The 13,630-nt window shown below is 34.9% G+C and overlaps 1 protein-coding gene across 6 annotated transcripts in view; it reads left to right on the forward strand.

Moving 5' to 3' along the window:
* The window catches only part of LOC106875834 (hemocyte protein-glutamine gamma-glutamyltransferase), a 79,603-nt gene extending 66,527 nt beyond the window's left edge, over positions 1 to 13,076 (forward strand). For 4 of the 6 annotated variants that reach the window (XM_089360301.1, XM_089360310.1, XM_014924123.3 and 1 more), the window contains 11 exons: positions 1 to 7; positions 1,410 to 1,584; positions 2,591 to 2,732; positions 4,623 to 4,726; positions 5,315 to 5,480; positions 7,167 to 7,267; positions 7,978 to 8,066; positions 9,741 to 9,939; positions 10,211 to 10,383; positions 11,256 to 11,392; positions 12,730 to 12,999. The exon at positions 1 to 7 is cut by the window's left edge and continues 104 nt beyond it. In XM_089360301.1, the coding sequence (XP_089216427.1) occupies positions 1 to 7; positions 1,410 to 1,584; positions 2,591 to 2,732; positions 4,623 to 4,726; positions 5,315 to 5,480; positions 7,167 to 7,267; positions 7,978 to 8,066; positions 9,741 to 9,939; positions 10,211 to 10,383; positions 11,256 to 11,392; positions 12,730 to 12,871 (1,435 nt within the window). In that variant the 3' untranslated portion in view covers positions 12,872 to 12,999. Of the gene's footprint in view, positions 8 to 1,409; positions 1,585 to 2,590; positions 2,733 to 4,622; positions 4,727 to 5,314; positions 5,481 to 7,166; positions 7,268 to 7,977; positions 8,067 to 9,740; positions 9,940 to 10,210; positions 10,384 to 11,255; positions 11,393 to 12,729 lie in introns of all 6 variants that reach the window. The other 2 variants (XM_014924121.3, XM_014924124.3) reach the window with 1 other exon arrangement.
* Positions 13,077 to 13,630: the final 554 nt, after the last annotated feature.

Raw genomic sequence — 13,630 nt, forward strand, 5'->3', positions numbered from 1 at the left:
TCATGTGGTAAGTAATTTTGTGCTTATGTCTTGGTCGGGAGGGAATAATAGGATTCATGACTTGTTTTCTCCGGATCTCCAAGACCGGGGGAGGAAAGTGTTAAAGGACCCATGAGTTATAAGTTATCCTCAAAATAGCAACCTGGATAAAATATTCACAACAATAACTTGTTAAACCGTCCGGCGAGTTAAGTCAGTTGGTAACTAGATAATTTAATGAGCTGACGTACACACACACATACACACGAGCGTGCACGCGCGCAAGCATACATACATACATACTAATACGCATCCGAATATACATATATGTTTGTTTATAATCATAATCTATGCTTAATACAGATTGTCTGAGTTGAATCATTCAACTCAAGATTATTTACACTGGTAATAAGAAAATATTATTATTACTATTGTATAGAAAATATACATATTGATGGAATCTACATGCTCAATGTTGTCCTTTCATTCTTCCATAGAAATTTAGCTGAACAAAAAAATCCAAGATAGTAATATTTATTAATCCCGTTTAGATTATTAATTCAGCTCTATTCTATTTTAAACGTTTTATTTATTTTTCTGAAGTAAATAACCCAGTAATTAAGAATGCACTGATTTATTGTCAGCCACTTACAACCTGACCTGTGTATACATTTCTCTAAAGTATTTAGCATTGCCAAAAATTGATTTCGCTCTGTTTTTTTTATAAGCCAATAGAAGAGGAGAGCAGTGTCTGTGACCTCTTAAGGCCTTCACAGAAATAGCAAGACTAATGTAAACGATGGCCAGTTTGAGCCTCAGCAAGTCAATGTCTGCAGGGAAACCTTTGTTCTTGAAAGAATATTTGCAACAGGATAAGGCGGCGAGCTAGGCGGTGCGCAGAGCAAAATGCTTATCGGCGTTTCGTCAGTCTTTACGTTCTGAGTTCAAATCCTGCCGAGGTAGGCTGTGCCTTTCATCCTTTGGGAATCGATAAAATAAGTACAAGTTGAACACTGGGGTCGAGGTAATCGACTTATCCCCTCCCCCGAAATTGCTAGCCTTGTACCAAAATTTAAAATCAATGTTTGCAACAAGGTGGTCTTCGCTACAAGCATCCATGAAACAGTTTGTGATGTTAAACAGGGCGATGATTCAGACCTCCCACCAAAATAACCTGCTTAAATTGCATTATGGTTTCTTGATGAATATGAAATAACGAGACATTGTAATCCTTTCCTAAGATAATTTTCAGTATTTCTTTTTAGCGAATTGAATTTTCAACTGCTCAATCTAATTTGTTGCGCTTAATCTAGAAATGCAACTTAAATAATATCTAATTTCTTTTCTGATGATGAGTCATGCCCAACAGGTTCACAAACCTATTCAATTTTTCTATCTCTATTATCTTTTCAATTTGTGTTGCTTTGTAGATCAATTCTCCTGAAAACACTGGAGTAATGATGAGGTTTGATTCCGATAATTGTCAAAACGGCAAAAAACCAACAGCATGGGGCGGTAGTCGAAGAATTCTTCAGCAGTTCATTGATACCAAAGAACCGGTTAAGTATGGACAGTGCTGGGTATTTTCTGGACTTCTTACTACAGGTATTCTTTTCAATATACTCTGTTGTGTCGTGAAAAGAAACATTGATCAAAAGGTTTTATTAAAGTCGTGAAAATGATGTAGAACTGCTTCGTGTGCCGCTGATTATTATTATTATTATTATTATTATTATTTGATGAAAACTCTCAACGTATTTTGCTGGATATTATGGAAAGTGTCAGTTGTCCACAGCCAGCAGACTAAGGTGGCACTTCTTTAATGGTCATGCTTCAAGAACTCTGCGAAGAATTCTTGCAGTTCTAAGCAATGTTGATTTTTGTAGGTGTTCTATGTTTACATTTGTAACAATCTTTATGAGCCATGTTGATATTTGAGTGCTGATACTTCCAAGTTCTCCAATTACTATTGGTATCACATCTACTCTCCTCATTGACCACAACCTTCGCATTTCCCATTTTAAATCGTCATAGTTGTTCAGATTTTCTTCTTTCTCTTTGATCCTGTTGTCACCGGGACATGCTATACTCTTTTACTCTTTTACTTGTTTCAGTCATTTGACTGTGGCCATGCTGGAGCATCGCCTTTAGTCGAGCAAATCGACCCCAGGACTTATTCTTTGTAAGCCTAGTACTTATTCTATTTGTCTCTTTTGCCGAACCGCTAAGTTACGGGGACGTAAACACACCACCATCGGTTGTCAAGCGATGTTGGGGGACAAACACAGACACATACACATACTTATACATATATATATACATATATACGACGGGCTTCTTTCAGTTTCCGTCTACCAAATTCACTCACAAGGCTTTGGTCGGCCCGAGGCTATAGTAGAAGACACTTGCCCAAGATGCCACGTAGTGGGATTGAACCCGGAACCATGTGGTTGGTAAGCAAGCTACTTACCACATAGCCACTCCTGCGCCTGTCGATTATCATACATGTTCTTTCTTTTTTATTCCCCACAGCAATGTCCGGTTTCCGATGTCTGGTCAGGCGATCGCACTGAATCATATTTGTTTTGTTCATTCCTTTATTTATTTCCAGTTTGCCGTGCCCTGGGTATTCCTTGCAGAACTGTTACCAATTTTAACTCTAACCACGACAGTGATGATAACTTGTCTGTCAATGTTTATCTTGGAGAAGACGAGAAAGGAAATATCTTTGAACAAAAGGAAGGAAATGTTTGGTTAGTTGATGTCAATGTTAAAAGTTTATAAGGGTTGTAGATTGCTAGAATCGTTAAGCATCGCACACAAGCCTTGCGGTATTTAGCTGTGTCCCTGTACGTTCTGAATTCAAATCTGTCCCGGATCGTCTTTACTTTTATTATTTTGGAGTTCATAAAATAAGCACTACTCAAATACTGGGGTCAATACAATCGACTGTACTCTCACTCACCAAAATTTGTCATTTAAAAAATTATTGTTGATTATTTCATTACACTAGAAATACATTAAATGCGGAATTACAGTGTTAACCGGCTGAACACTTGGTCGTGTGTTCTTCCATTATTAATACTTCAGAAGGTGGCAAGCTGGCAGAATCGTTAGCAAGTTGGGCTAAATGCTTAGCGGCATTTCTGCCAGCTTTACATTCTGAGTTCAAATTCAGTTGAGGTCAATTTTACCTTTCATCTTTTCGGTAAATTAAAGTATCAGTTAAGCACTGGGGCTGATGTAATCGACTAGCCTCCAAAATGTCAAGCTTTGTACCTATAGTAAAAAGGACTATCAATATTTCAAAATCTGTCACGCACCAGGGCAACACCTTCAAATATAGTTGCGTCAGTCAACCTGGCTGCTAAATAGGTTTTTCTCCGGTTTCATAACTGCATCGAGCTACAAAACAATTGCCCTAAAAATACACAATACAATAAAAATAATCCCAGGAAAATGGATGTAAAGCGATAGGCAAAAGGTTATTCCATAAGGAATCAACATTTTTTTTTTTGCAAAATAAATCGATATTTTATATCTAAAAAACTGATCCAGGCTAAGACGTTGTATATAGATTCATGGGAAGGAGCAAATGAGATTGTTTGGCATTCAAGATTTTCTGAAAAGAATTAGTAATTTAAGTGGAGAAAGAGATTTAATAATTTAAAGCTTTAACCATAAGTCGAAACTGAGCCGTAGAATCAGCTCGTCGGAAGTTTATCTCTTGTCTAAACAGTGAATATCTGAGTCCAAGCTGTAACCTTACCAACACTACCCCGTTTGCCCCACCCCATCCAAAACCTACAATAATTAGCGTAGCAATACAAGCATTAAGATATATTTTTACATTTTGAATGTTATAATAAACTTCAGCACACAACATTCACTTTGAAAGGGCATGCGGCAAGCATATGAATCTGCAGTGAGAAACCCTGTACAGTCGATCGTCCTTAGCAATATTCTACATTACCAATACCGTAAATCCTCGAGTATAGTCCGCCCTTGAGTATAATACGCAGGGGATTTTTAGAGGGCTGTACCTCTGAAAAACCTAAACCCTGTGTATAATACGCACCCCTTCTCTAACTTGAGTCAATAAGGTCTATATAATGCCCTTGGTTTGTAAACATATATACGGTAACGTCCTTTATTATTATTGTATATATAACATAATGCAAGCGTGTAGCTTTTTTGTGCACTTTGTTTGCAGAAAAAGAAATAACAGTAATAACGTCAGTGAAAAATAAATATTAAGTAAATTGCCTTTACATATTTATCACTTAGAAAATTTTGCTTAGAAGATATTTTTTTCATTTTTAACCTCGAATATAGTACGCACTAGAAATTTTGACCTTTAAATTTTGGGAAAAAGTGCGGATTATACTCGAGGATTTACGGTATATTCTTTATTCTATATTTCGATTGAGAAATAAGTAAGCGATTAAATTTAAAATCAAAATAAATTACAAATCATAACACCAGCAGCGATATTGAACGATTCTTGAAATTCCTTCTTGCTTTATATTGAAAAAGAATAATAAAATGAATAAAAATAATGCAGAAGATTAACAAATGATTTTTTTATGTATTTTTCATAATAAATTATAAATTTTCATCTTTCATATTTTAACTATATTTAGGAATTTCCATGTTTGGAATGATGTTTGGATGAGTCGTTCAGATCTTCCTGTGGGATACTGTGGCTGGCAGGCTGTCGATCCAACCCCTCAAGAAGCAAGCGACGGTAAAACATACTTAACTGTTTTGTAATGATCCCATTTTTAAATATCATTTCTATTAGAAACAAATTGTTTTAATGTTGTGTACTCCTAGATACATCCGATGTACTTGACAAAACCTCTTAATTTTCCTTGAGTTAATCCAGGGAACATTAAATATGCAGGTACCGTATTTTGTGGCATATAAGACGCACTTTTTTCAAAAAGGGGAAATGTTTGAGATAAATCTTCTCGAGTCCAGTATGTGAAGTTGAACCTCCCATAAGTTTTAATCTACTGGTTGAGCATAACTTGATATCTTGATGCGTTACCCCTATTGCATTAACCCATGTATTTCTTACTGTCTTTCCTGCAAATAGTTCCTAGCACGGACAGTACCTGTTCTTTTAGGAGGTAGACATATTCAGAATATATCATTTAAGCATAAATAATCTCTCTGTTAATACTTATCCGATCCTGTCGCATTAGGATCATATGATGAATATGTACAATTATTCCAAAGATTGAACTTCATATTGCATGCCTTTTAGGTTTAAATTATAATTAAAACAAAAGTAAAATGAATAATTTCAATACCTTTGTTCCTGTGTTAGGTATTTACTGCTGCGGGCCTGCTCCTCTGAAAGCTATAAAGAATGGTGAAGTGAATCAAACTTTTGATACTAACTTCATTTTTTCGGAGTTAAACGCTGATCGGGTCTACTGGAAGAAAAATCACCGTTCAGGAAAATGGGAAATTGTTCATATTGATAGAAATGCGTAAGTAGAGTTAAACATTATTTTTCATTTCGATGACATGACCAATATATTCTACGTAAGAATATAAAATAAAATACAAAGTTGAAGCATTAAAGAATAAAATAATTCATCTATAATTTATTTAAATATTAGTTGGTATACATTGAACGAAACACTCATGTTTCCAGGGGTGAATTATACAAACTCCAAAGAATTCCGCTCAACACATGCCTGTGGTGGTGGTGGTGGAGGAGTTATTGCTAAAGAATTGCTTGTGTTGGTGGAGGTGTGGTTTAGTAGATACTGTCGTGTTGTTCGTTCAGAGCGGATATAGCTATTTCTTTAAAAACTTTTACTGTGCCGTTTTTAAATCTGATTTACTTGGTTGTCCCTCCACCTCGAAAAATGAGATTTCGACATCGGAAAGACCTGAAGTGGAGGTGTGTTTTCGTGAGTGTTTGTATTTGAAATAGGAGAGGCGATAATAATAATAATAATAATAATAATAATAATAATAATAATAATAATAATAATAATAATAATAATAATAATAATAATGTACATGATAACACTTCCAATCAGTTAAGATCAAAAACCTTGAGAGCCACTACCTGGTACTGCATCAGGGCATATAATAATAGTAATGAGTAAGCGACCATACTCTGGGATATGCCAATACACACAGATAGAGAAATTAAGGCCAATAGGTCGGATATAGTTGTCAGCGATCATCAAAAAAAAAATGCTTTCCAATCGATGTATCAATACCAACAGATGGTAATGTTTCTTTTAAAAAAACGGAGAAACTTCCAAAATACAAAGACCTGAAATAGAGGTAATTCGAATGTGGGGTCTAAAAACAGAAACAATTCCTATCATAGTAGATGCATTACGTATGATAAAAAAAATATTCAGACAAATGCATAACAAAAACACCAGGACTAACAAGTATACATAACATACAGAAAATAGCACTACTAGGCACTGCAAACATCCTACGTAAAACACTTTCAATACAGTAAAAATAAACCACAGCACATACCCAAGGCACACAGAGCTGCGCTTGGTAGTACAGTGAAAGCACGAGGTAAACATAAGACTATTGAACAATAATTAGTAATTATTATTTCAATTTTATGCCACAAGGGCAGCTTGAGGTAGGTGGGGATGAGTCGATTACATCGACCCCGGTGTTCAACTGGTACTTATTTTATCGACCCCGAAAGGATGAAGGGCAACGTCGACCTCAGCAGAAAATAAGAATAATTATTATTATAATATTGACATGAGAGCAGAGTAAGCTCCAAAAAACTGCTCTGCTGGAGACAGCTAGGGTTTTGAGATTGGTACTTGGATGTTGAATGCCTTTTACGATAATTAAAAACCAAGTATCAAAGCTTATAATGTGCAGAAAGAAACCCTGTGAGACCTCTGACGGCAGGCTGCTGTCTGCTCTCACAGAATCTACCAGAACAAACAAGACCGCATGTTCTGAGAAATAAAACAAAATAATAATAATGTTGTCGATAATGATGATAGTTTTTATCTGCTACAGGGGCGTTTGTTGAGGTAGAGAGGGGCAGAAGGAAGAGATGGGATAAAAAGAATGTACATAATATGTGAACACATGGATGATGCAGTCCTTTGAGAAATATTAACTGAGTGAATTGTCATTTTGAAAAACTGAATTTATTTTTCTATTAATAGATTGGGCAAGTTCATCTATACCAAGTACCCAAATTGCAAACCCGGTCATAATCGCAGTGGTGGTTTGATGGACATTACATTTGATTACAAGCTGGTCAATGGTATGTATGGCAGAACAGTTCAAGAAATAACATATTATAAATGGATCTAATTTGATAATTTGAGTTATTGAAAGGATACAAGCTTTACTTTGAATGTATTATACTTAGAGTGCTGTTATTGTAATTGTGTTTACTATAGTAATATCATTTGTATATATAGGGTATGTAAATCAAATATCGGCAATTATACAAGACGCTAACAATTCCGTTCTTTTTCTCAAGCCCTTACTGTCTTGAATTAATCTTTTTTTTTATTTTTCGCTCAAACTTCACATCACATTCTTGATTTGAAGCTATCGTTTTTGTACAGTTGTTCTTTATCTACAATCAACTAAGCCATATATTTACAGAACCAACATCTTCAGTTCACATAGTCTAATTCAACTAGGTGCAAGAATGAACCGCCGTATAATATAATTTACCATTGAAGGATTTGCATTATATCCTTCAGAAATGAAAAACAAAGAAATTTTTATCACAATCATTGGAGCATTCTGTGTGTTTTAAACTGCCCAGTGCAAAAGCCGATACTGTATTACCGTTTGTATGCAAGTATATTTGTACGGGTCGCTAGAGAACTATATTTAGTAAGTTAGTGAATAATAATGTAATGATGTGAAGTTTCTGTATAGCTGCTTAATAATAACCTACTTTTTTAAATATCACTCTTTCTATATTTAACTAATAATCATTCCAATAATCATTCTAAGGTTCAGAGTATGATCGTATCGATGTGATCAATGTCCACCGGAAGAAAATGATGCTTCACAGGGCCAAGAAGTCCTCACACTATCAGGAGGTAGGAACACGTCAGTGTTACAAATTTCTCTCTGCTTTTCTGTTTTTTCCCAAAAGTTTATTGGAAGTTTACCCTGTACATGCACACACACACACACACACACACACACACACACACACACACACACACACACACACACACACACACGCTACACTACACTACACTTGTTATGTCTGGCAACTACTGTTTTACTTTTTTTTTTCTATAATGCAGCTCCAGTGTTTTCATAAATGTAAATGAATCCAAAATTGATAAATTAGGTAGTAAATCTGCAAACTGAAACATTTCTTTTCAATAATATAAGTTGTATTTTTCACATATACGGAATGATGAAGTAATGATATAAAGTTCATTTAAAACACTGTTAACAAGAATCCAACATTTAATGAAATATAATTTCCTTTCCATTAAAATATAGAATCATAAATGGAAATCTCTATGAAGTTTTCCCTATTAATCTATAAATATGCAAAGATACTCGCTTAATATAACATTACTCTATATAAATAGAGAGAGACCAATAATATTTGAGACTAATTTCTGTGGTATTGCTCTTAAACTTAGACACAAGGTTGATTTATAGCTATTACAGATGTAAATACCGTTTATAATGTGAATCAGAAATGAAGCCTCTACACCGGCAATAGCAACCATATCGTCATCAAATCACACTTTACCGCCTTTAAATACAGAACGTGTTAGAAAATATAGTCTGTGACAACAACAACAACAACAACAATAATAATCTTTTCTACTATAGGCACAAGGGGAGGGTGCTAGTCGATTATATCAACCCCAGTTTTCAATTGGTACTTAATTTATCGACCCCGAAAAGATGAAAGGCAAAGTTGAGCTCGGTGGAATTTGAACTCAGAACGTAGCGACAGACGAAATACCGCTAAGCATTTCGCCCGGTGTGCTAACGATTCCTCCAGATTGCCACCTTAATCTTAATAATAATAATAATAATAATAATAATAATAATAATAATAATGGTTTCAAATTTTGGCAAAAGGTCAATAATTCCGGGTGTGTAGGTAAGTCGATTATATCGATCCCAGTGTTCAAATAGCACCTATTTTATCGACCCTTAAGCTCGGTTAGAGGTTACTTCGGGAAGATTTAGCTGCAATATCTAGCAGAGTAAGTAACCATGTAGATAGCCATCATTGACGCCAAGAAACAGATGTAGTAGTACAGTATTGGTAGGTGAAGCGTTCAACTCCTCCTGCATAGAAAACTAATTAACATAAATCATCGTTTAATGTTTTTGTGAAGAAGTTAAGGCGGCGAGCTGGCAGAATCGTTAGCACACCCGACAAAATGCTTACCAGTATTTCCGTACGTCTTTATACTGTGTTCAAATTACGCCGATGTTGACTTTGCCTTTTATCCTTTCGGGGTCGTTAAAATAAATGTCAGTTGTACACTGGGGTCGATATAATCGATTATATCGACTTATTCTCTCCCCCGAATGATTCGGATTCTTGTGATGTGTGTGTGTATTGATGTGTACTTGTAGATGTGTACATACAAATATCCACACATATGCTCATGTATACTTATGTACATGCATTCAAATGATAGAAAGTAAAAGTAGACGTAAAGTTTTAATTTACATTACTGTAAGTTCTAATCTAACACGATTATATATTTCCAATTCAAACACTACAGGATATGGAATTCCGTATAAGTGAGAGGGAAAGTGTGATGGTTGGTCAAGATTTCAACATAACTCTCCACTGCCGCAATACTGGTCAAGATCAGCGTTACGTAAGCAGTTCAGTTTATTGCAAAATTGTCGACCACTTTGGTGAGAAGATTGGTTTATGTCGTGAATTACATGTCAATAATTTCTTTGACGCCAAGAACAGTAAGTAGCCTTTTACTAAATCTCTAGCTTTCTATCCAGCATGTGTTCTTCATCAAAATTCTTCTCTTTAACCTAATTCGTTAAACTAAATTAATTCGTTCTCACTCGTTATTTGTCCACAAGTTTCCTCGCAATTCGCCCAATACTTTTCATTTATTTAGCGTAACCATCCATTTAGTTATATCTCAGTTCACAAAATCAATATGTACATAAATTTAGAAACAAGGTATTGACTATAACTATACATTTTTTTCTTTCTTCTAATATCCAGGTAAAATGATAGTCATGAACGTTGCTCCAGAAGACTATATGCCGTTTTTGGGACGTGACAATAACTCTCGTTTGTCAATGAGAATTATGGTGTATTGCAAAGTTAAACAGACTGACCAAATGTTCGTTTTCAATGACAGTTATCAACTTGATTGGCCTTACTTGACCATTGAGGTTTGTTTTATTACCCTTTTTGGCATGCTACAAGATATTTAAACGATCGTTCAAGTAACAGACAAGAATTTTATACACACACACACACATTTATATATATATACCCATTCCACGATGAACCACTTCTACCTAGCTTTGCTAGGCAGCCTCAACACAAACGTGCTTTCAGTTGCAATCCCTGCCGGAGTTTTAGTGGCGAATCAAGTCGTGCACTTATAATACCTTCCTTAGTACATTACGTCATTTGACGAAAATCCTTTACATACACACACACTCTCTCTCTCTCTCTCTCTCTCTCTCTCTCTCTCTCTCTCTAGAGCAAGGCTGTGTATGTGTGTGTGTGTGTGTATACATGTATATGTGTATGTATGAATAATGATAATATTTTCTAATCTAGGCACAAGGCCCGAAATTTGTGGGGAGGGGGCTAGTCGATTAGATCGATCCCAGTACGCAACTGGTACTTAATTTATCGACCCCGAAAGGATGAAAGTCAAACTCGACCTTTGCAGAATTTGAACTCAGACGAAGTACCACTAAGCATTTCGCCCGGCGTGCTAACGCTTTTTGCCATTTCGCCGCCTTATGAATAATCTTTTCTACACTAGACACAAAGCCCGAAATTTGTGGAGAGAGGGCCATTCCGACCTTGACGGAATTTGAACGTAAGGACAGACGAAATACCGCTAAACATTTCGTCCAGCGTGCTAACGCTTCTGCCTTATGAATAATGATAATAAAATCAAAACATATATTGATATTTTGCATGCATTTAAAACGCGCGTTTCAGGTGATTAAGCAAAGGAGAATTTTTTTCTCTTTGCAACATCATTCTTTCTCATTAATTAATTAATTTTGTTATGTTGTTACAGGTTCCTCCGAAGATCAGAGTGAGAGATGAAGTCATGGCACGCATATCTTTTGTTAATCCTTTGGATATTCCACTTACAAACTGTGAATTGATGTTGGAAGGAAACGGATTCGAACGCATTTATGAGATTCGTGCTAAGTAAGTTTCAGAATTTTGTCGAGAGTAAAAGTTTCTTTTAACAAATCTACCAGCTTCGGTCTGCAATTCTATCAGTTTACAACTATTTGTCAACGGGTTAATGTGAAAGCCTTTTACGTGGCTAGTTGATCTTTTAGAAATAGCAGTCAAGTCTTCTTGTAATACCTTATTATCTTGTAAAAGAGATACTTACATTAGATAAAGTAATCGTGCATATTCCTAAAAAGAGGAAGTGATTATGGTTGCAATGCTTTTGATCTTGGCTGTGTTCAACGTAGGCTAAATAAAACGACAACTAACATTGATTTCTAGCATAGACAGAAGCTCACACGTTGTACTTAAATGCTAACATATCGACCAGATACTTCAAAATCATTTTCATTCACAAGAAACCTCATTTCGTAAATAATTTTTATTTTCCATTATATGCAGCAGAATCAATACTAGACTAAGATAGCCATCTGTGTATGATACTTAATATAAATACATCGTGAAAAGCAAATTTATTGCAGTATTCGTCCTGACGTATCTCTTATGAATATGCTGTGTTTAAAAATACAATATATATATCGGAGGTAGACGAAAATTGCCCGAGTAGAGAATGCATCTAACATTCTCAGCCACAACTACTAGGACGATTTTCATCTGCTTCCGATAGATCTTGTTTTTCTAAACGCAGCACGTTCATAAAAGATATTATTTCCAGACGAATACCGCACTAAATTTGCTTTTCCGATGTGTTTACGTTGGGTATGATACATAGATGGCCACTTTCATTTCATACGAAAACTGATCAATGAATATTTATTAGATTAAGGATTTCTCCTTATATATATATTTCAATGACATAATACATCTTTTTTTTTTCTATTTTTATGCGTATTTCAGGAATACTCCCTCCTTTTCTTTGCGTATTTCAATGATATCTCACTCCTTTTTAAACAAGTCAATTAAATTCGTTCTAATTTACATATCTGGATTTTTTTTCTCCCTCTTTTACATATCTCAGTAACATTTTTACACATTCAATGAAATTCCTCCCTCCCTCTTTCTCTCTCTCTCTCTCTCTCTCTCTCTCTCACGCACGCACACACACACGAACACACACACACACACACTCACTCACACATACACACACACACACACACACACACACACACACACACACACACATTTTAGTGAACATTTCAATGGAATCTTTCTGTTGTTACATATTTCAGTTTACTTCCCCCTCCTTTTTCTCCTCAAGTATTTTGCTAGAATATTATTTATTTATCTGATTACATATTTATTTCAAATCTGTAAGTGATGTTCCTCTTTTCCTTTTTTATTAACAGCGACGTCCCACCACATGGTAACTTTATGGAAGAGATTGTATTTGTCGGACGCAAGATTGGTGAAAAACAATTAGTTGCTACATTCTACTGCCAAGAACTATGCGATATCGTTGGTAGCTCCATGCTCCAAGTCTTCAAATAACTGAAGAACTGAAGAAGCTACGCAACAATCGACGAAAGAAATATAAGAAACGAGAAAGATGACACTTCTTTTACTCTGATTCTATTAGAATTTCAATCGACACATATATAGAAACTATTATATTATTATTGTTAGAATTTGTTATTTATCATATTTTATTGTTGAAAATATCATTATTATTGTCCAATGAGATAGTTTAACTCCAGCTCTCTATACTCTTCTATTTATTTGACCGATTTCTGTCATGCTAGGGGTAACATTTTCAAGGGTTTTAGTTGATTATATTGACATCTGTTAAGTATATATTTAGTCGGGTACTTATCTTATCGATCTCTTATCTTCAGATAGCTTAATTGCCTTTAGACCTAAAGGGAAACACCTTGACGCACAGTTTCACACAGAAACCCACACAGGTACATACGGATACACACACACACGCGCGCGCACACAAACGTATGCACACATATTCATACATTTATATGTGTATATATATATATATATATATATATATATATATATATATATATATATATAAACATATACATATATATATGCATATACATATATATATATACATATATATATATATATATATATATATATATATATATATATATATATATATATATGTATGTATATATACGATGTATGTACGACAATGATATGTAAAAAAAAATCAATCTCAAAATGTATTGCTTTCTTATACATACTTTTAGAACGTTTCTAACATATTTGCCACAAAAATGTAGCATTCACACA

Source organism: Octopus bimaculoides, chromosome 1 (assembly GCF_046866305.1).
Source record: "Octopus bimaculoides isolate indiv1 chromosome 1, ASM4686630v1, whole genome shotgun sequence".
Taxonomy (NCBI): Eukaryota; Metazoa; Mollusca; class Cephalopoda; order Octopoda; family Octopodidae; genus Octopus; species Octopus bimaculoides.